Below are 27,304 nucleotides of genomic sequence, written 5' to 3' on the forward strand. Positions count from 1 at the left end.
TGAAGTCAGCCTTTATGGATAAATAAAGGCATTTATTAAATGAATATTTATGTACTATTTTTTAAAAATCATTTTTATTTAGTTTAAAATTACAATTATCATATCTGTTTTTATGTACACACACATAATAAAATTATGCTTAATTAGACAAAAAAGAACTACATTATAATTGCGAATAAATCATTAAGATATATATATCTATATAATATATATATATATATGTAGTAGACTACAGGCTAGTTTTAAAATTTAACAAACAGTGCGAGATTAAAAGCAGACAGACAAAAAAAAACAGAAATAATATATGTTTATGTTATGGTAAAGTGCTTGCATTTGTGGACATGGAGTGGGGTGGCTATTACATTTTGTTGCGGCTTGCATTTATCTCGATATATAATAAATAAAACTAACAACGGTAATCGAAAGTTTGGGTGCTTTCTTTTTAGGCTTCTTCTTTTTGACGCTTAACTCAGAGCTAATAAGGGCTCTATGTCTTGAGGATCCTGCACTTTGGGAGCCGCCTTTTTGCGGTATTTCTTTTGCAACTTTGTCTTCGACAGTTTCGACTTTATTTTCGAAGAAGTTTTGCCCTCGAATTCGGTCTTCTTCAGCTCTTTTTCCCTGTCCAGCTGCTCCAACTGTTCAAATATGTTTTTGGGATGCGGATGTGAGTGTGGTGCAGTGGCATTTTTGGCTGCATAGACCACCACAAACTGCGAAAATGCCGTATCAGCGGGTGTGTTGATATCGGCAAAATCGCGGAAATTTGCGAACTGCTCCTCTGGATATGTGTACTTCTGCACAAATCCTTCGGATGGACGACCGTGTCCATTGTTAGCGTCTCCATAGATGTAATCACTGTTATCTTCGGGATGATAGGGCATTTCCTCCTCCGGATAGAAGGTTCCACCTCTAAGGACACCAAAATCCCCGCTTCCAAGTATACTGGCATCGAAAGTCCGCTGCTGAGTTGCTGGCTGTTGTTGTTGAGTTGCCAAGAGTGGAAGGGGTAGGGATAAAGGAGTTGTTTCCGATACAGGCGGACCGTGACCAAAATAGGGTCTGGAGTGGCCCAATGGAGGAGCCTCATGGTAGAATGGTGGATAAAAATTTTGGGCAGCCTGCGTATGGGAATCCCCAACTATTTTCGTATTTGGATTAGCAATGGGTCGGAATGGCTCCTCCCCATCGGCATTTTGTTGGGCTGCGGATTGAAATTTCCTGGGTTGAATTCTGGGATGTATTCTGGTTTGAATTTGTGGTTGAAGTTGCGTTGTGGGCGGCATATGGAAGTGTTGTTCATGCGATTTCAATACAGTGATTGGCGAAAAATCATTTGGCTCCATCAGCATGTCGCTTTCCTCTTCCGGAAATTCGTCTGAAAAATTTCAAATGAGGAGAAATCAAAAATCTGTTGAAGAAATCTACGTAAAAGGTTAGAGGCGCTCGGATCCTTAATATTCGCAAGAGGCCCCTCTTTAAAGTAGACTGTTAGAATCGTTACTTTAAATTTGCAATCGGCTGTCGCTCCGGATTTTGTTAACTTTTTCTTAGTTTTTGCAATGAGCATATGAAATTCCAAATTTTAATTTCGGTTTTTAGGGCAAGGTCGTTCAACACTGCCCGTATTAGGAAAAGCATCAATTAAAATATCGCCAAACCATTTCTTATTCAAATAAAAATGTTTTAGTTTTAATTAGAAATATTTTTTAAATTTTCGGCCGTATAATCTCGTATGTACAATTTTGGCTTTTTAGCGGACATGGGCTCTGAGCTTATATTGTTTAAATAAAATCTTAAGACACGATGACCCTGATGGCGATAATGATGTCGATGTAGATGTTTATGCAGATGTCCGTGTAGATTGTTTAGTACAATGGGGCATAAGCGTTAAATTGAGCGTGTCGTGCTTGCAACAAAAGCCCCGGGTGTGTGTTCACTTTATACATACATATTTTTATGTGTATAACCATATCATTGTGCGATCATCATGACATGAGCAAGTCTATTTAGTCACTTACAACAAAATTGCACATTGCGGTCGTCATTATTTTTTATTTTTTCCACGGCTCTTCTTTAATTTTTTTATAGTTTTCAGTCCCCCAGTTGTGCTTGACTATATGTACAATTGTATTTGATTGCGTCGTGGGCGTTGGCCGTATAATTAACACATCGTTACTGCTTATGTGTGTGTGGTGCAATAAGCAACGGAGCGATGGGATGCGTGTCTAAGTGGGCGTAAAATGGCCGCCTTTATGCGTCCACCATAAAAAATAATAATCAAATTATAGCTTTCCCACTATAAATGATCACTATTAGTACAGACGATGCTAGCAAAACACTGTTCCATTAGGTGCTATGTCACACCACACTTAGAAGACTTCTTCTTCGCAATAAATTCGTATTCCACCGATATCCCACGGACAACAATTTTCCAAATCTTACCGAATTATCCGAAGTACTTTAGAAAAAACGAATAAATTTAAACGCCGATAGATGGTGAATGTGTGCGATCTCAAAGAGTCGATTCCCTTACTGACTTATTGACTTATTGACTTACTGACATCACCCGCGCACTCTCATTAGTGGAGTAAAGGGTATCAAATACCATGTACCATGTATCTCGCCAAATTTTCCCACGCGACCCTATTCTTTTTTATCTTCCCCATTTTTGAAGTACTCCCCATTTTTGAAGTACTCCCCATTCCGCACAATCGGCTGGCTGGCATCATCTATTCCCTCGGTTTTGCAAATCGCACTCTCCTGTGGCAACTCATCAGCGGCAGTGTACGCTTTTCCGGCACTTTGTTGGTACATACAGCGCCGCAAGTGTGTTAACAAAGTTACGGCTATGACTGTGGGTTGTGATCGTGTCCACCGCTTTAGCTTTAACTCAGCGCCTCATAACTTTCCAAATCAAAGGTGCAAAGCGGCAAGTGTCGACACTTTCACAACAGGTTAGATGAAAGTGACTTTTGGAGTGGATTATACTCCATGGGTTTTATGAGCTTGGTGTTGATCAAGTCTTAAAGGCTTCAAACACTCAAAACTAACAAAATGGCCTAACTACTCTGTTCTACTTGCAAAACTACATATTTTATAAACATACAAACATCCTCATGTAATATTCCTACAGTAAGTAATATAGGCGTTTACCGACCTTTGGTATTTAAACATCAACTAGCTAGAGGGTGCAGGATTTTCACAATGACAGCTGTAACGTCGATTATTTACGAGGTCGTTACAGCAGCTTGCATACTAAACTAAATGTTTGCAATTAGCTGCTTTTTATGTTGCATTTTAATGCGACTTTTGCCCATGTCTTTATTTCTATTTGCCGTATTATTACTTTTTAGCTTACCACCTTTTTGTCATGTTGTTCCGCATTGAGGCGAGACAAGCTCGAGGCTGCAAGTCAGCCACTACAGTTGTCTTCATTTGCAATTCGATTGCACTTGACTTGGCCAAAAAGAATCTGGCCAGCTTCGGCATGATGGTTTGTTATGCTATAATGATAATGACTCAGCTGCAAGCTGCAGTCGAGGTTTTCCAAGTGGTTTTCAAGCGAAGCCGGCCGGCGATGCAGGCGGTCAATGTCAGTTGTTATTGGGATACATATTGCGATTGGGTGTCTGAGATACTAGAGGAGGTAAGAATTGTACGTTTAAAGACATATATACTCGGACGAGTCAGCGTGAATCGCTTTTCAAGACTAACCACTCAGTCAGCTTATGCCACGTATTTATTTGCAACGCTCATATGAATAACAATAATTAATTTCTTTGTTCTTGGTCTATGCTTTATCCTTGTTTTAATTTTCTGCTATGTAAGCGTGATTGGTTTGTAAGACAATATTAGATCGGAACAATGTTTCTTTATATGTTAATTATGTCCCCACGAATAGGGCGAATGCCTGCCGCTAAAAATTACAAACAAGTGCCACAGCATAATTTAATAAATTTAATATATGTATACCCGTGGCGGGGCTTTATCGAGATAGAAATTGCGTGTCTTGAAATAGATTTTAAACTGCCAGAATATACTAATTATTTGGATTAATGTGTAAATAATTAGAAATTTGTCTGCTAAATATTTCTCATTCCAAATGATAAAAATACAATCTTTCCTCCGATCATACTAAAAATATATGATTGCGTAGCTTCCGCATTCTTAAGTCAATAATAAATGAAAAGGAAAAAACTGTTGGAAAAAATATTAATAAAATTTGTTGGGCATGCCTGTTGTACACTTGAACTTTAAAGTTCAAAGCAAGCGGTTGACATTTAACTTGACCAATAAAGGCAGAAGAATTCTGCAGCGCCAAATGTCAGGCTCAAAAATAAAAAAACAAATCCAAAAACGAAAACGAAAACGAAACAAAAGACTTAAACACGAACGTGCCTCAAATACCAATTTCTAAGGGGTGGCGATTGTGTGGGAGTGGTTTATTTATGCCAAGCACACAAGATCAATTGTTCCACATGCAGTTGGCAATTTGTTCATCAACTCGCATTAAATAATTGACATAGAACTCAAGTCTTCGAAAAACATTAAGAAGGCTATGTTTCAATATGTCTTGTGTTTTTTGTTTCCATTTCAGTTTCAGCTCTTGAAACCGAGACTATAATGGCAGAGAAGAGCCGTAATTGCTCCGCCTGATAAATGAGTTTGCACCAATTTGAATAAAGCGCTCTAACTTTAGCATTGGAGCTAATTTCTACACACCACACGTCGTTCGGCAATTAGCCGTATTTTAGCCATGAGCCAAGTCAATTTTGTTTCGCTCTCGGTTTCGGTTTTAAGTTTCAGTTCACTTTTATTCAGCTTAACTCTTTTGAGACTTTGCGTTACAGATATGTGCCTGGCACGCCAACATGATCGCCATTAGCTTTAGGCTTTGCTTAAATACCAACTTTATGCACACAGACAAAAATCGAATCGAAGCTATGCATGAATTGTTTTGACATCAAATTTTTACCGAAAAAGCCAATGAATAGAAAATATTGCATAACCAATGTTATATGGAAGAATTTGAATATTAAAATATGGTTTTGACTGCACCTTATTCTTTAAATAAGAATAACATGCAAAACAAAATGATAATAGGGTCCTACAAATTTCTGCCAGTGAATAGGTGGGCGCATTCCGGGTCCTGCACTTCAAATAAATCATCCACACATCTGTGTACATTGCCGTAGTTTAAAGAGTTTACTACTCTAATAAATAACATCCATTATGGATAATTTCCCCACCTTAAAATACCACTACCACTTCTACCATATCCTTTTTGTAACAATACGATAAATTCTTTTCCCTGTTATTCCCCTGTCATTAAGACATTTCGGCCTAGGTTGTGATAAAGATCATCATGATTTTACAATGCGCATTTCCGTTAACTGGCATATTTAAAATCGAAACTTAAGCCAACGTTTTTTAGATTATTTATTTAACCTTTTCGGGCTCAATATTCCCCAAACATTTATTTAGAATTTTTATGTGATATTTAATGTTTTGATTATAATTGTTAGTAGAGCTACATGTTTAGGGACAAGGTTGGCTTTTGTTTTTTTTTGTTTCAGAAAGCATTCATGGAATAATCTTTGCCCCCATTCCCTCCCCCTCACCCCCTCGAAGACTTTCAGTCCCCGCATTCTCATTAACTGCTCGACTAATTGTGTGTTATCATTAAGTTTTATTTTGGCCCCGGCATTGTCATTGAAGTGATTCATTAAGCTGCAGTTTTACGCTAAGCCGAGTTTAGCTCGTAATTGGAGCCAGGCCGAATTTTCCCCACCCGGGGGCCATATTTCCGGCTTACTCAGGGCTATTGTCTTAATGGCTTACAAAGCGTAAAGTATTGTAATGCGTGGAGGAAGGGGGGCTTACACCTCAGGCTGGGACTTTTACATGGGATTGGGAAGTGACCGTGGAACCTGTTCTATTTTGTCCGTAGCTAAATTTGCTAACATACATTTTCATTCAAAGATTTCCAACTCTTTGCGTCATATTGGTCGACCGATCGATCGACTAATTGAACATGACATTTTCCAATAAACAACAATTACCTAATGTCTGACCTTAGGTTGCTGTAAAAATGGCATTATTAGCGGAGCAGAGATGTTTGTCTACATGATGAGCACCAATGTCAAACCAAAGCCAAGAATAACAATGGCAGCACATACACGTTTGTATAGTTAAATGTCAACCACTTGGCAGTTGAATCTGTAGTCAGTATCTGAAATAAGTATGATTTGTTGAGCCTTTTCACGGACAACACAAATGCCATCGAAATATGTTATATCTGAAAGACAATTCGATTTGTTTAATGCCGAACGTGCACTCGATGGGGTGTTTGGGCTAAAAGCTCTAACTTTCTATCCTTAATTTCGATTCTTTCGCTTACTTTCGATTACTTTCTATCCTTAATTAAAATTTATCGAGCTTATCCATGCCGTTTTTATGATAGAAAAGCTATATAGTAAACTTGCTCTGCACATCTTAATTATCAGGCTTTAAAAAACGCCCACAATTAGTCGGTCTCAATTATGTATATTTGTTACCAATAATAATCTAAGGAAACTGCCGGCCAGTCGCTTACTCGGCTAGTTGACGGTGGGGTTCTTTTAATTGTTTTTAATGTTTGAAACAGAAAATAAGATATACAAAATATTATTTTTTGTCTTTACCTAACCCTACTGATTCCTCCTTATGTATAAGATCAAGATTCTTATGAAAGTAGGCTAAGCAAACACTTGAATTTGGTTATTCGGAGAGTTCATGAGCTTGAGGGCCAAAGACTCAGCGCTGCTCCCTCGTTGTTCGCAGAGTAATTAAATACAGAAGGTTAGTTGGGTAAAGACTTTATTGAGGCACACGTCGGGTTTACATAGACGATTGTCTATAGCGAAATCGTCGCACGGGGGCTTGTTAGTCAAAAATGCGTTACATTGCCTAGTGTCTAAGACATACAGAATTGCAGTTGTGGAGCTAGTGTAATTTTCTTTAAAATATTATCACAAGCCTTTTAAAATCATATTCTTACTTATATTTGATCATTTTTCGCTTTGCATACTAGTGCATTCTGTGCAATAAATCACTCTGGCCAGAACATTGGCAGGTTTTATTGAAATCTTTTTGTCGTACACCCGCTAACGTTTTCCCTATCAAAACTTCATGATCACATAATGCAGAATGAGTAGATATAATTATATATAATGCTAACTGGCCAAGGACAGGCGGCTAGTTAGTTGCGTTTTGTTTCTGAGGTCTCTCGCATTTTCCATAATTTGTTTTGCCGACTGCCGCCCTCAATGATTGACTAGCCGACTGACTACCTGACTACCTGACTGACTGACAATGCATGCCTCACTGATCAGTGTGCAGTGGGTGACCGATTCTCGGGGCATTGAATCTCATGGGTGCCCAGCCATTGTATTAATTTGCCCGTAGACATATGTATTCTTGTACTGCACAGACTGAGAAGCGCATTCATGCAGTTCCCGTCGCTTGTGCAATGCTTTGAGCTACACCTTTGAGTAGTTGCTGGCAGTCAAACGTCGCCTTTTTCTTTTATTTCGAGGGGTTCACGTCTGAGAAATCTAGTGGGCGCGAAATCCCTACGATTGCATGTGCCAGCCAATTAAATGCTTAAATGCTTGAATCGAAATTCAGACTGCGATAAATCCAGAACCTATGCTAAGTAAATCCTAAAATCCTGCCAAAAGATGGGAATGCGGGAAAACCCCAATAGTTTCGCATTTGTTTTATGGTCAGAACGTCAAGTGAATTAAAATGAAGTCGAATCAAACAAAAAGGAATGAATGTTAATGGTATTTTACGCACAAGTTATATATTTCATTTGGCACTTTGTGTGGCTGAATGGTTAATTAGGTTGCAATTGCATACTTGGCGCATGCTTGATGTGAGCGTTTGGGCATTGAGCATTGAGCATTGAGCATTGAGCATTGGAAGCTCACTGGCTGAGTCAGCAAACGTTGTCGTACTGCAAACACGTTTTCAGATCGAAACTGGCAGGAACTATAGACCATGACACGTACACCGGACCAGTAGACAGCGGACAGTTTTTCCCATGAGCAACTAGCGATTTCGCACCATTCATTTGGGTTTTGTTACTTGGGCCAACAAGGTGAAGGTTGAGGGACATAAAAATATCCAAGAAAGGATGACAATGGCAGAGGAAAAAGAACTAATACTTTTCTGTCTTCAGACACAGAGGATGTAGGATAGTATTACACTTAACATTTTGACACTACATATATATATATTTTTTATTGGCCAAGCCCCTTGAATTGTTACTTTACAAATAATAATAGGATTTAATTTCGCTACATCGATGGGCAATACAATTCAATGAGAAAATATTTAAAGGGTTACTGTAAATCCCCTACCTGTAATCCAGAATTCCTATCCCAAATCCTAAAAACCATTCGGTTTGATGACTAACTGGATGGCAGCCGGAGTGCAAACTAAACCACAATAATTGCTGTTCACTTAAAAAAAAGTTGGCTCATCTTCAGACTCGAAATACCAATTTAACTGCAAAACTAATTTGATTTTCTGATTGATTTTCTGTCGGTTTTGTTATGAGTGGGGGGAGGCGATTATTTCAACACTACCCACAAACCGGTCATTATGTTCATAACGCAATTTGCATTCACCTTTCCAAAAGCTGCGTATATTATGTTTGTTGTCTTTACTATTTTTGTTTTTTGTTTTTTGTTATTTGGCTTTCGGGAAATGGAACTTAGCTGTGATTTGATTGATTGCAATAGCCAGCAGTGCGTGTCGAAAATGGCCAAAATGCTCAAAACGACGTTCAAAATATTATCCTATGGGCCAACGAACCGAGCAATTACGTTATATTCGTTTATTTTGTGTTATTTTCCCTGCGAAAGCAAAGAAGACATCATTAAGTTTGAATAAGTCGATTGCCACACCATTTTTTTAACGAATTGCGCCAAATACCTTCGACACACAAAGGCACGAAAAAAACAGCTCAAGTTTACCGCTTGTAGCTCGAAAATCGCATTCGAAATGTTAGGACATAGAGCGAAAGCCGCAGCACGCAATTTATCAGCCCAGAGAATGTTTTTTGAATGAAAAGGGTATGAGCCTTTTACTACAGTATACTTTGTGTTAGTAGCAAATCTATTGTTAATCTAAAACTTATTAATTAACTTTACATCAGAAATATTGGGTAACGTAAGGTAAGAAACTAGAGTGGACTAAACTTGTATAGTGAGAGGCTAACTAAATTCTTTGAAAAATCATACATATCCTGTACCAGGACTACTAGCCAAGTCAATATTTACATGGCCGTTTGAACCCACAAAAAATGTGTGTGTCGCGTGAACTAGATAAATTCATGTTCAGTTATGTATGTCCATATTACCTGGCAGAAAAAGGGGGAATCTGATAACTAAGGCACTTGAAAATTATAGTATATATATATAGTATATGGTATTTTTATATACCGTATGCCCAGAGTGCCGCTAATTTTCAGTATTACCAATTTAAACACCTTTGCGCCATTTTCGTTTGATAAATATCAAAAATAATAACAAGGGGGGTTGTTTTATTAAATATGTAGATTATGTAAATTTGCGTTACTCGATGATCTACAATCGGTTTATATTGCTCCACTCTCCTTTTCACAGTTGTTACAAACGTTTGACTATGTCATACGATTCCCTAAATGATTGATGTGGCTTTTGTACCCGCCTTTTATTTATTTTATGCCCGAACTATTGTATTGGTTGCGATTGCTCTCATTGCCCAATAAACACGAATCTCAATCACAGTGGTCCGAAAATGAAGCGGTTTTCATTCAATGTGATCGCCGAATTTAAAGGTTAAGACTCACCATTTAAATTAAACACAATTCGCGGACATAACAAGGACAATAACATCGACATAAAAAATACAACGAATTTTATTCGATGTAGTTGCGTTTTATAATTAAAGCCAAGCCTAAAGCTGCTGGTATATAGAAATACAACTCCCTAATCGATCAAGAAATCTATCTAAAAAACCCCTATTATATTAAATAAAATTAAAAAGTATTTGGTTTGGGGCGTGACTATGTTCTGATTGTTGTTCCCGAGATTACGATGTTCATACGGACAGACAGACGGACAAGACAAGACAAGACAAGAGTACATATACATAAATATGAATTGTAATTATAAAGAAAATAACATTTTGTGGCAGTTGAATATTTAAAACAGCAAAGGAAGTTCTCTGTTCACTCAAAAAGTTGCACTCAATTTCAGTCTGTAATGTAAGCCTTTTGGTTGTCTGTACATTTCTGCTTCGTTGATTACGGTATGTTCAAGATTTTTTATCCGTTCATTTTTTTCCCTTTTTTATTTTGAAGGGCTTTTTATTACTTATTATTTCGCATACTTAATATTGTTATCATAAGAGCGGCGCTCATTAAATTTTATTCATTGTTCAAATGAATGGAAATTATTGTTTGCTTCAGTTGCAATTTAACGCATAGTTTTCTCAGATTCAATGTGATCATTATATGCTTGAGGGTTGAGATCTGTGGCCCAAATTGGGGGCGTCATCATCAGTGCGCCGATTGTTCAGATCTGTGCGCCTTTATATATTTTTTGTTTTCTGACAAGCCATATACCCATGGCTTGGGAAATTGTCACAAGGTAGCTGCGGTTGTGATGTAATCTGTGGTTTTTGAATTTGCCCTATTCAGTTTCTAAATATTGAGAGTCACATGCAGTCCTATAAGATTGTTTCACGCTTTTAAAACCTTAATAGTTTGTTGTAAAAAAATCACTATCAGGACATTGAGCAAAAACATGAAAGGGGACATTTTTTGAATACACCTTGGCTAAAACAAAAATGAAATTAAGACATTTCCCAAGGGAAATACTTTCGGTTTTGAGTGGATGAAAATGGAGCACTACAATTGAAAATGTTTACGGTAAATAAAGAGAGAGGCTCAACGTAAGAAATGGTTCGCAAAAAGGCAGAAATAATAGAAGAAAATTAGCCCAGCATACGGAACCATGAGGAAAATGAGGTCTGCGGTACTTTTCCCCCTTTTTCTTCTCCATTTCCCTATTTTCAATCTTTACTACAACGCTTTCAGTAGTAGGAGAAGATGTGGTAAGAGCAGCGCGATATGTCTGGGAAAATGTACCTGGCATTGTTTTTCGGTGGCATCATTTTCCCATCTTCAATCCCCCTGATAACCTATTTTTGATGTGTTTTTTATTACATCGTTTCTGCTGACTATTTGTTTGACTTCCTTTTCGCCCTTTTGTTATGTGGCTTGCTCAACTGCAACCGGGAAATTAGCAACTCCAACTGAGATTTCTACATATTAATTGACCCAAAACCGAAATGATTGACACAATTTGTAATCACTTTTAGCGAAATGGGGCACTTGGGCTATAGCCTTGGAAAATTTAAAGTCGATTCTGGTTAAGTTTACCCGAAAGTAATTTATTTTTTATTTTCTAAGATTGTATGTTATGGGTTAGGTTTATATACGTAGTTTTAGAGGTATCCCAATGTTATGTATCTACTTTAACGAAAAACAAAACAAAAGCTGGCTAAGTGAAAGCGCTGCTGCCACAAATCAAAGACTCAGCAGCGGTAGCTGCTCAACTTGATCACAAGTCGCGAGGCTATGGCCAATGGCCGCTGGTTGATGACTTCAAGTCTCATAATTCTCGCGGCAGTTAACAGTTTCACTTTCACAGCAACAAATTAAGCCACAGATACAAACAGATTTTAAAACATACCATTTTTGTGATGGATAGCTTCCTGATCCGGTGCTTTGGCCGTGGTTACAGATGCGATGAAGATTACTATCAGACAGCCGCAGATAACTAAGTTACTTGATGAAAGTGCTCTGCTGATTTGGTTTGGTGTATCTGCTGATTTTCTTGATGTTTTTCCCCAAAACGTTAATATTGTTTTTTGTCGGCTGCTCCGCCAGATTTTGCTGCTTAATTTCCTCGACATTGTCATATTTTTATCTTCTATTTTTTATAAAAGTAAGTATGTTATTAATACCTTTCTAGCAGTAGATTCGTCGCCGAAGTTGCAAAACAACACCAGCAATGAAAACTGCAAAGTGAAATTTCACTTTCGGATTTTGAGTGGAAACTAAGATCAGGCTTAAGATTTCTTTTTTTTTTCTTGTCGGTTCAAAAGCAAGTCTGGTTCATAGAAAAAGACTAACATATACAAAGACACAGCCTCACATAAAGAAATACTTTTTTTTTTTAATTTCGGTCAATATTTTATCTTTTTAACGTAACTCTTAAAACCAATAACAACTTCGATTACCAATTAAATCGGTTTTCCACCAATGTATTATTATTAACTTGCGACTGTTGTGTTGAAGCCAAAGATGCTTATTTTGTTGCCATTCCAGCTGCCTGGTTTATTTGTAGCTTCGACTGTCCTCTTATCGGTTCGCATAAATGTCTTGAGCATGAATGATTTTGTGAGGCAGCAGCAACTGCAACAAGTACAATTTAAGTGCAGGATAGCTGTTTCTGCTTTTGCTGCCACATGCAACGTCAAAACAAAAATTAGAAAACAAAAAACACTTTTGCAACAATTTTTTTCGACCAGTTTGGCCAAAGGTGTTGTTTTTGTTATTATTATTGTAATCGCAACTGCTATTGTAGTTGTGCAGGAAACTATTAGCGCGGAACCGCCAAATAACGAAATTAATTCATTCGATTATTTGTAATTAATTTGCATTTCATTACAGTTTTGAGTAGTAATTATATCATGCACTCCTTCTGAAAATGCGGAAATGGGGCGCCATCAAAACATTAGGCACTTAAACAAAAATAATGAAAAAACCACTACACACAAATCAATAAATAAATTCGATGAAGTTAGTGTATCTATTTGTATTGTGTACTTTTTTTGGAATCATGGTAAATATCTAGACACCTATAAAAAGCAATCACACACATTCTCTCGGGGGGTAGCGGGGCTTGCAAGTGGGGTACAAAACGCACTTTGTCAATTGGCGGTTTAAATCGCGCTGGCGGCCAAGAAACGCGACGTGTGCCAAGCGATTCCAGCGAACGCCATCAACGGTCTGAGCGGCGCTTGCGCAGTCGTAAACTTTTAAGCTGTCCTACTGCAGGCGGCTTAAAAATAAAGAGTGGAACTCAGAGAGAGAGAGAGAGAGAGAGCGAAATAGCGAGTGGCACTGGGAGCGAGAGCATTGGTTTCCATGAGCAACGAGTTAGCTTTCGATCAGCTGAGCGGTTTGGCTTTATGCTGTGCTCTCTACTTTTAAGGCAGCGGGGTATACTGGGTATGCTGAAAATTGAAAGGCAGCTAGAAGAAAGCTTTTTCGACTGCATAAAGTAAAATGTTTTGAATCGTTTATTTTAAAGCTTACTTTTTGAAGGGAAGTCATTGTCAGTAGAGTAATGCACAAGTGGATAAATAAACCCATATTTTTTTTAAATCAATAGCCGAGTAACGGGTATCTAATAGTCGTCGTACTCATCGGCTGTGGTTCTTATTTTTATTTGTCAAGTTGAGTGCCCCACAAACCGGTAAATATTGGACAACTGTTTTGCCTGCCGTTTGCGGCTACCGCTCTTCAATGGCTTAACGAACAATAGATCAGCACGTGAGGCGGCTACGCTCCTCCTAAGCCTTTTCATACCGATCCATCTTTGGCCTAAATTATACTGGTCTTCTTGTATATTAATATTTATAATATTTGTGTAAAACAAACACGAAAAAAATCAAATACGGCAAACGCTAAAAGGGCACGCTAAAAGGGCTGCAAAAACTATTTCATAAGATAATGCTCAAACATAGCTCGAAATCGGTGGCCATAACGAGATGGGGTTGGTTATTTAATCGAAGTAGTCAGATGTGCCATTGAATGCGCTGAGGTCGCAAAATTGTTGTTTCTTGCCGTCAAGTACTCATGCTGATGACGAACTCCATATTCGACATCATTTTTCTATTGCCTCCAAACTTGGATCAGTTCGCCTGTTAGGTTTTGGTGTATACAACATACAGAGTTCCTTGAACTTATTGTATTACTAAAAAAAATTTATAAAATCTTTCAGATTTAAAATTTTAAGTAGTATGCCTATTAATCAGTTGTTCCTTTGGGTCTAACTCGAGAGTTAGGGATTTCGGCTTGTTTGGTTGTGCATTAACAACGCATACAATTAGAAGTCTTTGGTGGCAATGTATTTGCGTGGGCACTAATATTTTAGATTGGGTGACTCCTGGAAATTTTAGCTGAATACATTTATATCTACACATGCATACGATATATCTAATGAACAGACACCTTTTCGCTTTCTTTACGACTAAAATTATATACCCTTTTACTCTACGAGTGACGGGTAATATAAATATTCATTACAATACCAGTTAGGTGGTGCCTGTTTGCAATCCCATACAAATTTTCTTCTCCGGTTTTTTTTTAGTACTACTGCAGTCGAGGAACTCTTATTCTGACACTTGTCCTCCTATTTTTTTAGCTTAGTTTTAAAAATTACAAGTGTATGTGCTATCAATGAACCCCAAAACGTTAGATGAATTTGTCATGCCTTTTCACCACCCATAAAGTTGCACTTTTCCTGCTCTCACGAATATTTATATATGTATGTATGTAGGGGGAATGGTTTTGTTGATTATTTATACATACTTCCCAACGAAAAGGCGATTTCTCTTCCGCTAAGACTCTGTAGCCTTGCAGCTGCGAGGCTTACCTTTTAGCGCTAATAGTAAGACGTTTTTAGGAGGAGACAACCAGGGCGTAACTCACTATTCAGGCTTAAAAGCAATTACGCACTCTTTGCAGTTGTCGCCGATGTCGATGTCTCAGTTTGTGTCTGGATTTTCAGACAAAGTTGGTCTGCACCATCGACTTCCTGCTTGAGGCGCAGCAAATGCGTTTCCCCTTTATCTCACGATGCTTTTTTTTCGGTCTGTCATTAAAAAGATAGTTTTCTCTTCTGGCACACATTTTTTCGAGAGCTATGATTTTACAGACGAGTTTCAAAATCCAGTCTTCCATCTCTTCCTGTAGGACATGAACGGAGTTGATATGTATCGGTGTATTTGGAGACAGGCGTTTTTAATTAAATCGCTTAGAAATTTTGGGACTTAAAAATCTTTATCATAACCCTTAGTTTTGTATATGTGTCCCTGTCTGCCTGTACTGTTGAAAACTGACAGTCCGGCAAATTTGTTGATTTTAACTAATTAATTTGTGGATTCGTATTGCTTGTAAGATACTTCTAACAAATTTAATATACCCCGGTAACTCTTCGTATAGCTGGTATAATTAGCAATTTATAAAGAAAATAACACTAAACACTTATCCTAACAAGCGCGAATTCTTGATATTTGTGTTTTTTCGTTTGTCAATACTTAACCAGGGCTTCAATAAATAAAACAAATACACGTTGGTTTCAAAAGTTAAAAGTTCAAAAGATAATGTGGCGCCACCCTTTTTTTGTAATTTAAGCATTGAAACTAACTCTTAGCGAATGCACAAACCAATAACGCCATTAGCGGGTTTTTAGTACCCAGTTACACAGCTTCGAATGTAAAATCTTAAATACAATGTAAATGTAAACTTCATTGTTAATGTAAATATACCCGTTCTCGTAGAGTAAAAGGGTATACGATTCGTTGAAAAGTATATAACAGGCAGATGGAAGCTTTCCCGACCATATAAAGTATATGTTGTATATAAAGTATGTTGAGATTCAGCATACAGCTTTCAGAGACATAGACGCAGCTCAAGTTTTTTTCCAAATGTTACCACGCCCACTCGTCTGCCCCCAAGCCGCCTAAAACTGTCACGCCCACACTTAAACTATTTTTTTTTCTCATTTCTTAATTCTATTCTCAATTTTTAACGATGATGATGAAAATGATGAAATTTCTCTTTCGCACTAGCTGGGTAACGTGTATCTGATAGTCGGGGAACTCGACTATGGCATTCCATCTGTTTTTGTAATATTTTGATGAGATGATGTTGAGAAAATTAAAAATAATTAGGAAATGTTCCAAGGCTGAAGTTTTTAACTCCATAACTCAACTTATCTTAATCGGATTTTGAAGTGGCATACCTCTAAATGTTTCTCGCACAATTCTCTAAAAATCTGCATTCAAATTTAGAAATTTATTTTTTTTTTAATTTTTTTGATGTTATGATGTTATAGAAATTCAAAAAACTTAAGAAACGTTCCAAGGCTGAAGCTCTAAACTTCATAACTCAACTTATCTTTATCGGATTTTGAAGTGGCATACCTCTAATTGTTTCTGGCGCAATTCTCTAAAAATCTGCATTCAAATTTAAAAATTTATTTTTTTTTTAAATTTTTGTAATTTTTTTGATGTTATGATGTTATAGAAATTCAAAAAACTTAAGAAATGTCCCAAGGGTGAAGCTCTAAACTCCATAACTCAACTTATCTTTATCGGATTTTGAAGTGGCATACCTCTAAATGTTTGTGGCGCCATTCTCTAAAAATCTGCATTAAAATTTAGAAATTTATTTTTTAAGAAAATTTTTGTAATTTTTTTGATGTTATGTTGTAGCAGAAATTCAAAAAACTTAAGAAATGTCCCAAGGGTGAAGCTCTAAACTCCATAACTCAACTTATCTTTATCGGATTTTGAAGTGGCATACCTCTAAATATTTGTGGCGCAATTCTCTAAAAATCTGCATTCAAATTTAGAACTTTATTTATTTTAAAAATTTTTGTAATTTTGTTGATGTTATGTTGTAGTAGAAATCCAAAAGACTTAAGAAATGTCCCAAGGGTGAAGCTCTAAACTCCATAACTCAACTTATCTTTATCGGATTTTGAAGTGGCATACCTCTAAATGTTTCTGGCACAATTCTCTAAAAAACTCCATTCAAATTTAGAAATTTATAAAAAAAAAAATTTTTTGTAATTTTTTTGATGTTATGATGTAGAAATTCAAAAAAACCCAAGTAATGTCCCAAGGCTGAAGCTCTAAACTCCATAACTCAACTTATCTTATTCGGATTTTGAAGTGGCATGCCTCTAAATGTTTGTGGCGCCATTCTCTAAAAATCTGCATTAAAATTTAGAAATTTATTTTTTAAGAAAATTTTTGTAATTTTTTTGATGTTATGTTGTAGCAGAAATTCAAAAAACTTAAGAAATGTCCCAAGGGTGAAGCTCTAAACTCCATAACTCAACTTATCTTTATCGGATTTTGAAGTGGCATACCTCTAAATATTTGTGGCGCAATTCTCTAAAAATCTGCATTAAAATTTAAAAATTTATTTTTTAAGAAAATTTTTGTAATTTTTTTGATGTTATGTTGTAGTAGAAATCCAAAAAACTTAAGAAATGTCCCAAGGCTGAAGCTCTAAACTTCATAACTCAACTTATCTTTATCGGATTTTGAAGTGGCATACCTCTAAATGTTTCTGGCGCAATTCTCTAAAAAACTGCATTCAAATTTAGAATTTTATTTTTTTTTTAAATTTTTGTAATTTTTTTGATGTTATGTTGTAGTGGAATTCAAAAAACCTAAGAAAAGTCCCAGGGCTGAAGCTCTAAACTTCATAACTCAACTTATCTTTATCGGATTTTGAAGTGGCATACCTCTAATTGTTTCTGGCGCAATTCTCTAAAAATCTGCATTCAAATTTAAAAATTTATTTTTTTTTTAAATTTTTGTAATTTTTTTGATGTTATGATGTTATAGAAATTCAAAAAACTTAAGAAATGTCCCAAGGGTGAAGCTCTAAACTCCATAACTCAACTTATCTTTATCGGATTTTGAAGTGGCATACCTCTAAATGTTTGTGGCGCCATTCTCTAAAAATCTGCATTAAAATTTAGAAATTTATTTTTTAAGAAAATTTTTGTAATTTTTTTGATGTTATGTTGTAGCAGAAATTCAAAAAACTTAAGAAATGTCCCAAGGGTGAAGCTCTAAACTCCATAACTCAACTTATCTTTATCGGATTTTGAAGTGGCATACCTCTAAATATTTGTGGCGCAATTCTCTAAAAATCTGCATTCAAATTTAGAACTTTATTTATTTTAAAAATTTTTGTAATTTTGTTGATGTTATGTTGTAGTAGAAATCCAAAAGACTTAAGAAATGTCCCAAGGGTGAAGCTCTAAACTCCATAACTCAACTTATCTTTATCGGATTTTGAAGTGGCATACCTCTAAATGTTTCTGGCACAATTCTCTAAAAAACTCCATTCAAATTTAGAAATTTATAAAAAAAAAAATTTTTTGTAATTTTTTTGATGTTATGATGCAGAAATTTAAAAAACTTAAGAAATGTCCCAAGGGTGAAGCTCTAAACTCCATAACTCAACTTATCTTTATCGGATTTTGAAGTGGCATACCTCTAAATATTTGTGGCGCAATTCTCTAAAAATCTGCATTAAAATTTAAAAATTTATTTTTTAAGAAAATTTTTGTAATTTTTTTGATGTTATGTTGTAGTAGAAATCCAAAAAACTTAAGAAATGTCCCAAGGCTGAAGCTCTAAACTTCATAACTCAACTTATCTTTATCGGATTTTGAAGTGGCATACCTCTAAATGTTTCTGGCGCAATTCTCTAAAAAACTGCATTCAAATTTAGAATTTTATTTTTTTTTTAAATTTTTGTAATTTTTTTGATGTTATGTTGTAGTGGAATTCAAAAAACCTAAGAAAAGTCCCAGGGCTGAAGCTCTAAACTTCATAACTCAACTTATCTTTATCGGATTTTGAAGTGGCATACCTCTAATTGTTTCTGGCGCAATTCTCTAAAAATCTGCATTCAAATTTAAAAATTTACTTTTTTTTTTAATTTTTGTAATTTTTTTGATGTTATGATGTTATAGAAATTCAAAAAACTTAAGAAATGTCCCAAGGGTGAAGCTCTAAACTCCATAACTCAACTTATCTTTATCGGATTTTGAAGTGGCATACCTCTAAATGTTTGTGGCGCCATTCTCTAAAAATCTGCATTAAAATTTAGAAATTTATTTTTTAAGAAAATTTTTGTAATTTTTTTGATGTTATGTTGTAGCAGAAATTCAAAAAACTTAAGAAATGTCCCAAGGGTGAAGCTCTAAACTCCATAACTCAACTTATCTTTATCGGATTTTGAAGTGGCATACCTCTAAATATTTGTGGCGCAATTCTCTAAAAATCTGCATTAAAATTTAAAAATTTATTTTTTAAGAAAATTTTTGTAATTTTTTTGATGTTATGTTGTAGCAGAAATTCAAAAAACTTAAGAAATGTCCCAAGGGTGAAGCTCTAAACTCCATAACTCAACTTATCTTTATCGGATTTTGAAGTGGCATACCTCTAAATGTTTGTGGCGCAATTCTCTAAAAATCTGCATTAAAATTTAGAAATTTATTTTTTAAGAAAATTTTTGTAATTTTTTTGATGTTATGTTGTAGCAGAAATTCAAAAAACTTAAGAAATGTCCCAAGGGTGAAGCTCTAAACTCCATAACTCAACTTATCTTTATCGGATTTTGAAGTGGCATACCTCTAAATGTTTGTGGCACAATTCTCTAAAAATCTGCATTCAAATTTAGAACTTTATTTATTTTAAAAATTTTTGTAATTTTGTTGATGTTATGTTGTAGTAGAAATCCAAAAAACTTAAGAAATGTCCCAAGGCTGAAGCTCTAAACTCCATAACTCAACTTATCTTTATCGGATTTTGAAGTGGCATACCTCTAAATGTTTCTGGCACAATTCTCTAAAAAACTCCATTCAAATTTAGAAATTTATAAAAAAAAAAATTTTTTGTAATTTTTTTGATGTTATGTTGTAGTAGAAATCCAAAAAACTTAAGAAATGTCCCAAGGCTGAAGCTCTAAACTCCATAACTCAACTTATCTTTATCGGATTTTGAAGTGGCATACCTCTAAATGTTTCTGGCACAATTCTCTAAAAAACTCCATTCAAATTTAGAAATTTATAAAAAAAAAAATTTTTTGTAATTTTTTTGATGTTATGATGTAGAAATTCAAAAACACCCAAGTAATGTCCCAAGGCTGAAGCTCTAATCTCCATAACTCAACTTATCTTATTCGGATTTTGAAGTGGCATGCCTCTAAATGTTTATGGCGCCATTCTCTAAAAATCTGCATTAAAATTTAGAAATTTATTTTTTAAGAAAATTTTTGTAATTTTTTTGATGTTATGTTGTAGTAGAAATCCAAAAAACTTAAGAAATGTCCCAAGGCTGAAGCTCTAAACTCCATAACTCAACTTATCTTTATCGGATTTTGAAGTGGCATACCTCTAAATGTTTCTGGCACAATTCTCTAAAAAACTCCATTCAAATTTAGAAATTTATTTTTAAAATTTTTTTTTTGATTTTTTTTGATGTTATGAAGTTGTAGAAATTCAAAAAACTTAAGAAATGTCTCAAGGCTGAAGCTCTAAACTTCATAACTCAACTTATCTTTATCGGATTTTGAAGTGGCATACCTCTAAATGTTTCTGGCGCAATTCTCTAAAAAACTGCATTCAAATTTAGAATTTTATTTTTTTAAAAAATTTTTGTAATTTTTTTGATGTATGTTGTATTAGAAATTCAAAAAACCTAAGAATAGTCCCAGGGCTGAAGCTCTAAACTTCATAACTCAACTTATCTTTATCGGATTTTGAAGTGGCATACCTCTAAATGTTTCTGGCGCAATTCTCTAAAAAACTGCATTCAAATTTAGAATTTTATTTTTTTAAAAAATTTTTGTAATTTTTTTGATGTTATGTTGTAGTGGAATTCAAAAAACCTAAGAATAGTCCCAGGGCTGAAGCTCTAAACTTCATAACTCAACTTATCTTTATCGGATTTTGAAGTGGCATACCTCTAAATGTTTCTGGTGCAATTCTCTAAAAAACTGCATTCAAATTTAGAATTTTATTTTTTTTTAAAATTTTTGTAATTTTTTTGATGTATGTTGTATTAGAAATTCAAAAAACCTAAGAATAGTCCCAGGGCTGAAGCTCTAAACTTCATAACTCAACTTATCTTTATCGGATTTTGAAGTGGCATACCTCTAAATGTTTCTGGCGCAATTCTCTAAAAAACTGCATTCAAATTTAGAACTTTATTTATTTAAAAAAATTTTGTAATTTTTTTGATGTTATGTTGTATTAGAAATTCAAAAAACCTAAGAGTAGTCCCAGGGCTGAAGCTCTAAACTTCATAACTCAACATATCTTTATCGGATTTTGAAGGGACATACCTCTAAATGTTTCTGGCACAATTCTCTTAAAAACTGCATTCAAATTTAGAATTTTATTTTTTTTTTAAATTTTTGTAATTTTTTTGATGTTATGTTGTAGTGGAATTCAAAAAACCTAAGAAAAGTCCCAGGGCTGAAGCTCTAAACTTCATAACTCAACTTATCTTTATCGGATTTTGAAGTGGCATACCTCTAAATGTTTCTGGCACAATTCTCTAAAAAACTCCATTCAAATTTAGAAATTTATTTTTAAAATTTTTTTTTTGATTTTTTTTGATGTTATGAAGTTGTAGAAATTCAAAAAACTTAAGAAATGTCTCAAGGCTGAAGCTCTAAACTTCATAACTCAACTTATCTTTATCGGATTTTGAAGTGGCATACCTCTAAATGTTTCTGGCGCAATTCTCTAAAAAACTGCATTCAAATTTAGAATTTTATTTTTTTAAAAAATTTTTGTAATTTTTTTGATGTATGTTGTATTAGAAATTCAAAAAACCTAAGAATAGTCCCAGGGCTGAAGCTCTAAACTTCATAACTCAACTTATCTTTATCGGATTTTGAAGTGGCATACCTCTAAATGTTTCTGGCGCAATTCTCTAAAAAACTGCATTCAAATTTAGAACTTTATTTATTTAAAAAAATTTTGTAATTTTTTTGATGTTATGTTGTATTAGAAATTCAAAAAACCTAAGAGTAGTCCCAGGGCTGAAGCTCTAAACTTCATAACTCAACATATCTTTATCGGATTTTGAAGGGACATACCTCTAAATGTTTCTGGCACAATTCTCTTAAAAACTGCATTCAAATTTAGAATTTTATTTTTTTTTTAAATTTTTGTAATTTTTTTGATGTTATGTTGTAGTGGAATTCAAAAAACCTAAGAAAAGTCCCAGGGCTGAAGCTCTAAACTTCATAACTCAACTTATCTTTATCGGATTTTGAAGTGGCATACCTCTAAATGTTTCTGGCGCAATTCTCTAAAAAACTGCATTCAAATTTAGAATTTTATTTTTTTAAAAAATTTTTGTAATTTTTTTGATGTTATGTTGTAGTGGAATTCAAAAAACCTAAGAATAGTCCCAGGGCTGAAGCTCTAAACTTCATAACTCAACTTATCTTTATCGGATTTTGAAGTGGCATACCTCTAAATGTTTCTGGCGCAATTCTCTAAAAAACTGCATTCAAATTTAGAATTTTATTTTTTTTTAAAATTTGTGTAATTTTTTTGATGTTATGTTGTAGTGGAATTCAAAAAACCTAAGAATAGTCCCAGGGCTGAAGCTCTAAACTTCATAACTCAACTTATCTTTATCGGATTTTGAAGTGGCATACCTCTAAATGTTTCTGGCGCAATTCTCTAAAAAACTGCATTCAAATTTGGAATTTTATTTTTTTTTTAAATTTTTGTAATTTTTTTGATGTTATGTTGTAGTGGAATTCAAAAAACCTAAGAAAAGTCCCAGGGCTGAAGCTCTAAACTTCATAACTCAACTTATCTTTATCGGATTTTGAAGTGGCATACCTCTAAATGTTTCTGGCGCAATTCTCTAAAAAACTGCATTCAAATTTAGAATTTTATTTTTTTAAAAAATTTTTGTAATTTTTTTGATGTATGTTGTATTAGAAATTCAAAAAACCTAAGAATAGTCCCAGGGCTGAAGCTCTTAACGTCATAACTCAACTTATCTTTATCGGATTTTGAAGTGGCATACCTCTAAATGTTTCTGGCGCAATTCTCTAAAAAACTGCATTCAAATTTAGAATTTTATTTTTTTAAAAAATTTTTGTAATTTTTTTGATGTTATGTTGTAGTGGAATTCAAAAAACCTAAGAATAGTCCCAGGGCTGAAGCTCTAAACTTCATAACTCAACTTATCTTTATCGGATTTTGAAGTGGCATACCTCTAAATGTTTCTGGCGCAATTCTCTAAAAAACTGCATTCAAATTTAGAATTTTATTTTTTTAAAAAATTTGTGTAATTTTTTGATGTTATGTTGTAGTGGAATTCAAAAAACCTAAGAATAGTCCCAGGGCTGAAGCTCTAAACTTCATAACTCAACTTATCTTTATCGGATTTTGAAGTGGCATACCTCTAAATGTTTCTGGCGCAATTCTCTAAAAAACTGCATTCAAATTTAGAATTTTATTTTTTAAAAAAATTTTTGTAATTTTTTTGATGTTATGTTGTAGTGGAATTCAAAAAACCTAAGAATAGTCCCAGGGCTGAAGCTCTAAACTTCATAACTCAACATATCTTTATCGGATTTTGAAGTGGCATACCTCTAAATGTTTCTGGTGCAATTCTCTAAAAAACTGCATTCAAATTTAGAATTTTATTTTTTTTAAAAATTTTTGTAATTTTTTTGATGTTATGTTGTAGTGGAATTCAAAAAACCTAAGAATAGTCCCAGGGCTGAAGCTCTAAACTTCATAACTCAACTTATCTTTATCGGATTTTGAAGTGGCATACCTCTAAATGTTTCTGGTGCAATTCTCTAAAAAACTGCATTCAAATTTAGAATTTTATTTTTTTTTTAAATTTTTGTAATTTTTTTGATGTTATGTTGTAGTGGAATTCAAAAAACCTAAGAATAGTCCCAGGGCTGAAGCTCTAAACTTCATAACTCAACTTATCTTTATCGGATTTTGAAGTGGCATACCTCTAAATGTTTCTGGCGCAATTCTCTAAAAAACTGCATTCAAATTTAGAATTTTATTTTTTTAAAAAATTTTTGTAATTTTTTTGATGTTATGTTGTAGTGGAATTCAAAAAACCTAAGAATAGTCCCAGGGCTGAAGCTCTAAACTTCATAACTCAACTTATCTTTATCGGATTTTGAAGTGGCATACCTCTAAATGTTTCTGGCGCAATTCTCTAAAAAACTGCATTCAAATTTAGAATTTTATTTTTTTAAAAAATTTTTGTAATTTTTTTGATGTTATGTTGTAGTGGAATTCAAAAAACCTAAGAATAGTCCCAGGGCTGAAGCTCTAAACTTCATAACTCAACTTATCTTTATCGGATTTTGAAGTGGCATACCTCTAAATGTTTCTGGCGCAATTCTCTAAAAAACTGCATTCAAATTTAGAATTTTATTTTTTTTAAAAATTTGTGTAATTTTTTGATGTTATGTTGTAGTGGAATTCAAAAAACCTAAGAATAGTCCCAGGGCTGAAGCTCTAAACTTCATAACTCAACTTATCTTTATCGGATTTTGAAGTGGCATACCTCTAAATGTTTCTGGCGCAATTCTCTAAAAAACTGCATTCAAATTTAGAATTTTATTTTTTTAAAAAATTTTTGTAATTTTTTTGATGTTATGTTGTAGTGGAATTCAAAAAACCTAAGAATAGTCCCAGGGCTGAAGCTCTAAACTTCATAACTCAACTTATCTTTATCGGATTTTGAAGTGGCATACCTCTAAATGTTTCTGGCGCAATTCTCTAAAAAACTGCATTCAAATTTAGAATTTTATTTTTTTAAAAAATTTTTGTAATTTTTTTGATGTATGTTGTATTAGAAATTCAAAAAACCTAAGAATAGTCCCAGGGCTGAAGCTCTAAACGTCATAACTCAACTTATCTTTATCGGATTTTGAAGTGGCATACCTCTAAATGTTTCTGGCGCAATTCTCTAAAAAACTGCATTCAAATTTAGAATTTTATTTTTTTAAAAAATTTTTGTAATTTTTTTGAAGTTATGTTGTAGTGGAATTCAAAAAACCTAAGAATAGTCCCAGGGCTGAAGCTCTAAACTTCATAACTCAACTTATCTTTATCGGATTTTGAAGTGGCATACCTCTAAATGTTTCTGGCGCAATTCTCTAAAAAACTGCATTCAAATTTAGAATTTTATTTTTTTAAAAAATTTTTGTAATTTTTTTGATGTTATGTTGTAGTGGAATTCAAAAAACCTAAGAATAGTCCCAGGGCTGAAGCTCTAAACTTCATAACTCAACTTATCTTTATCGGATTTTGAAGTGGCATACCTCTAAATGTTTCTGGCGCAATTCTCTAAAAAACTGCATTCAAATTTAGAATTTTATTTTTTTAAAAAATTTTTGTAATTTTTTTGATGTTATGTTGTAGTGGAATTCAAAAAACCTAAGAATAGTCCCAGGGCTGAAGCTCTAAACTTCATAACTCAACATATCTTTATCGGATTTTGAAGTGGCATACCTCTAAATGTTTCTGGTGCAATTCTCTAAAAAACTGCATTCAAATTTAGAATTTTATTTTTTTTTTTAAATTTTTGTAATTTTTTTGATGTTATGTTGTAGTGGAATTCAAAAAACCTAAGAATAGTCCCAGGGCTGAAGCTCTAAACTTCATAACTCAACTTATCTTTATCGGATTTTGAAGTGGCATACCTCTAAATGTTTCTGGTGCAATTCTCTAAAAAACTGCATTCAAATTTAGAATTTTATTTTTTTTTTAAATTTTTGTAATTTTTTTGATGTTATGTTGTAGTGGAATTCAAAAAACCTAAGAATAGTCCCAGGGCTGAAGCTCTAAACTCCATAACTCAACTTATCTTTATCGGATTTTGAAGTGGCATACCTCTAAATATTTGTGGCGCAATTCTCTAAAAATCTGCATTAAAATTTAAAAATTTATTTTTTAAGAAAATTTTTGTAATTTTTTTGATGTTATGTTGTAGTAGAAATCCAAAAAACTTAAGAAATGTCCCAAGGCTGAAGCTCTAAACTTCATAACTCAACTTATCTTTATCGGATTTTGAAGTGGCATACCTCTAAATGTTTCTGGCGCAATTCTCTAAAAAACTGCATTCAAATTTGGAATTTTTTTTTTTTTTTAAATTTTTGTAATTTTTTTGATGTTATGTTGTAGTGGAATTCAAAAAACCTAAGAAAAGTCCCAGGGCTGAAGCTCTAAACTTCATAACTCAACTTATCTTTATCGGATTTTGAAGTGGCATACCTCTAATTGTTTCTGGCGCAATTCTCTAAAAATCTGCATTCAAATTTAAAAATTTATTTTTTTTTGAAATTTTTGTAATTTTTTTGATGTTATGATGTTATAGAAATTCAAAAAACTTAAGAAATGTCCCAAGGGTGAAGCTCTAAACTCCATAACTCAACTTATCTTTATCGGATTTTGAAGTGGCATACCTCTAAATATTTGTGGCGCAATTCTCTAAAAATCTGCATTAAAATTTAAAAATTTATTTTTTAAGAAAATTTTTGTAATTTTTTTGATGTTATGTTGTAGCAGAAATTCAAAAAACTTAAGAAATGTCCCAAGGGTGAAGCTCTAAACTCCATAACTCAACTTATCTTAATCGGATTTTGATAAATCCTTTGAAATTTATTACAGTTTATGCGAAATACGAATTTAAAACGATTACTCGACTTGAGAAAGTGTTTGTTTTGTATAACAAATATGGGTGAATAAATTGCACTTCCCTTTAGTTATTTCAATTTTACAAACAGCTGGGATATTTAAAAATGCAATGACCCCCTCGTAACTATTTAATAATATTTTAACTATTTAATAATTTTCCAATTAATAATACTGTGAAATACTAAAATTGGACTAATTAGTGCCACGCCCACAGTTTATCATTTGCCTTGGTCTCGCCCATTTTAACACCCACAATAGGCAAAAAGTTATCGCGCCCACATTAAAAAAAATGTTTTTATTTTTCAGAAGTATTTTAAAAATGTTCTCTTTTCGATACAAGTTGAGTATCTGATAGGCTAGGATCTCCCTTCTTTTATTTACGATTTGTCTTACAAGTTTTTTTATTAAGGTGAAAAGTGGCAATTTTAGGAAATACACACATTTTTTTAGGTGGGTTAATTGAGGATGAGAGTAGTCTTGACTTTCGGGCCCGGTCTATGGTATTTAACTGATTTCTTTGGGGAAATGAAAGCATCGCAAAACCATAAACGACTATTTGGAAATCCAACGCTTTGCTACCAGTATTAATCGGTGACTATTATACGTATATTTTATTATTATATTAAATAACATATATCTTGTTGCTTGTTATGCGATACTGGGTTACA

At 33.9% G+C, this 27,304-nt stretch overlaps 2 protein-coding genes across 5 annotated transcripts in view; both read right to left on the reverse strand.

Moving 5' to 3' along the window:
• The window catches only part of LOC6555805 (ras-related protein Rap-2b), a 211,311-nt gene that overhangs the window by 27,292 nt on the left and 156,715 nt on the right, over window positions 1-27,304 (reverse strand). The window lies entirely within an intron of this gene.
• LOC6555782 lies at window positions 15-13,145 on the reverse strand. Of its 4 annotated transcripts, none has more exons than XM_026983141.1 (3): window positions 12,985-13,145; window positions 11,793-12,032; window positions 15-1,378 (listed from the first exon to the last, which is right to left on the reverse strand). In XM_026983141.1, exons 2-3 carry the CDS (start codon window positions 12,019-12,021, stop codon window positions 465-467), a joined length of 1,143 nt encoding a protein of 380 aa, XP_026838942.1. In that variant the 5' UTR covers window positions 12,022-12,032; window positions 12,985-13,145; the 3' UTR covers window positions 15-464. The 4 variants fall into 4 exon arrangements, with proteins under 4 accessions (XP_026838942.1, XP_026838944.1, XP_026838945.1 ...); XM_026983143.1 differs by having other exon boundaries at window positions 13,032-13,144; XM_026983144.1 differs by lacking the exon at window positions 12,985-13,145 and adding an exon at window positions 12,964-12,979.

This window comes from Drosophila erecta, unplaced genomic scaffold (assembly GCF_003286155.1).
Source record: "Drosophila erecta strain 14021-0224.00,06,07 unplaced genomic scaffold, DereRS2 tig00000283-arrow-arrow-pilon, whole genome shotgun sequence".
Classification (NCBI taxonomy): domain Eukaryota; kingdom Metazoa; phylum Arthropoda; class Insecta; order Diptera; family Drosophilidae; genus Drosophila; species Drosophila erecta.

What these genes read in the sequence shown, in the direction of transcription:
- LOC6555782 (XM_026983141.1), bottom strand. Translation starts at nt 12,021, where the DNA reads ATGACAATGTCGAGGAAATTAAGCAGCAAAATCTGGCGGAGCAGCCGA. An exon ending in AGCTATCCATCACAAAAATG is followed by an intron (nt 1,379 to 11,792) that starts GTATGTTTTAAA and finishes GAAATTTTTCAG; the next exon opens with ACGAATTTCCGGAAGAGGAA.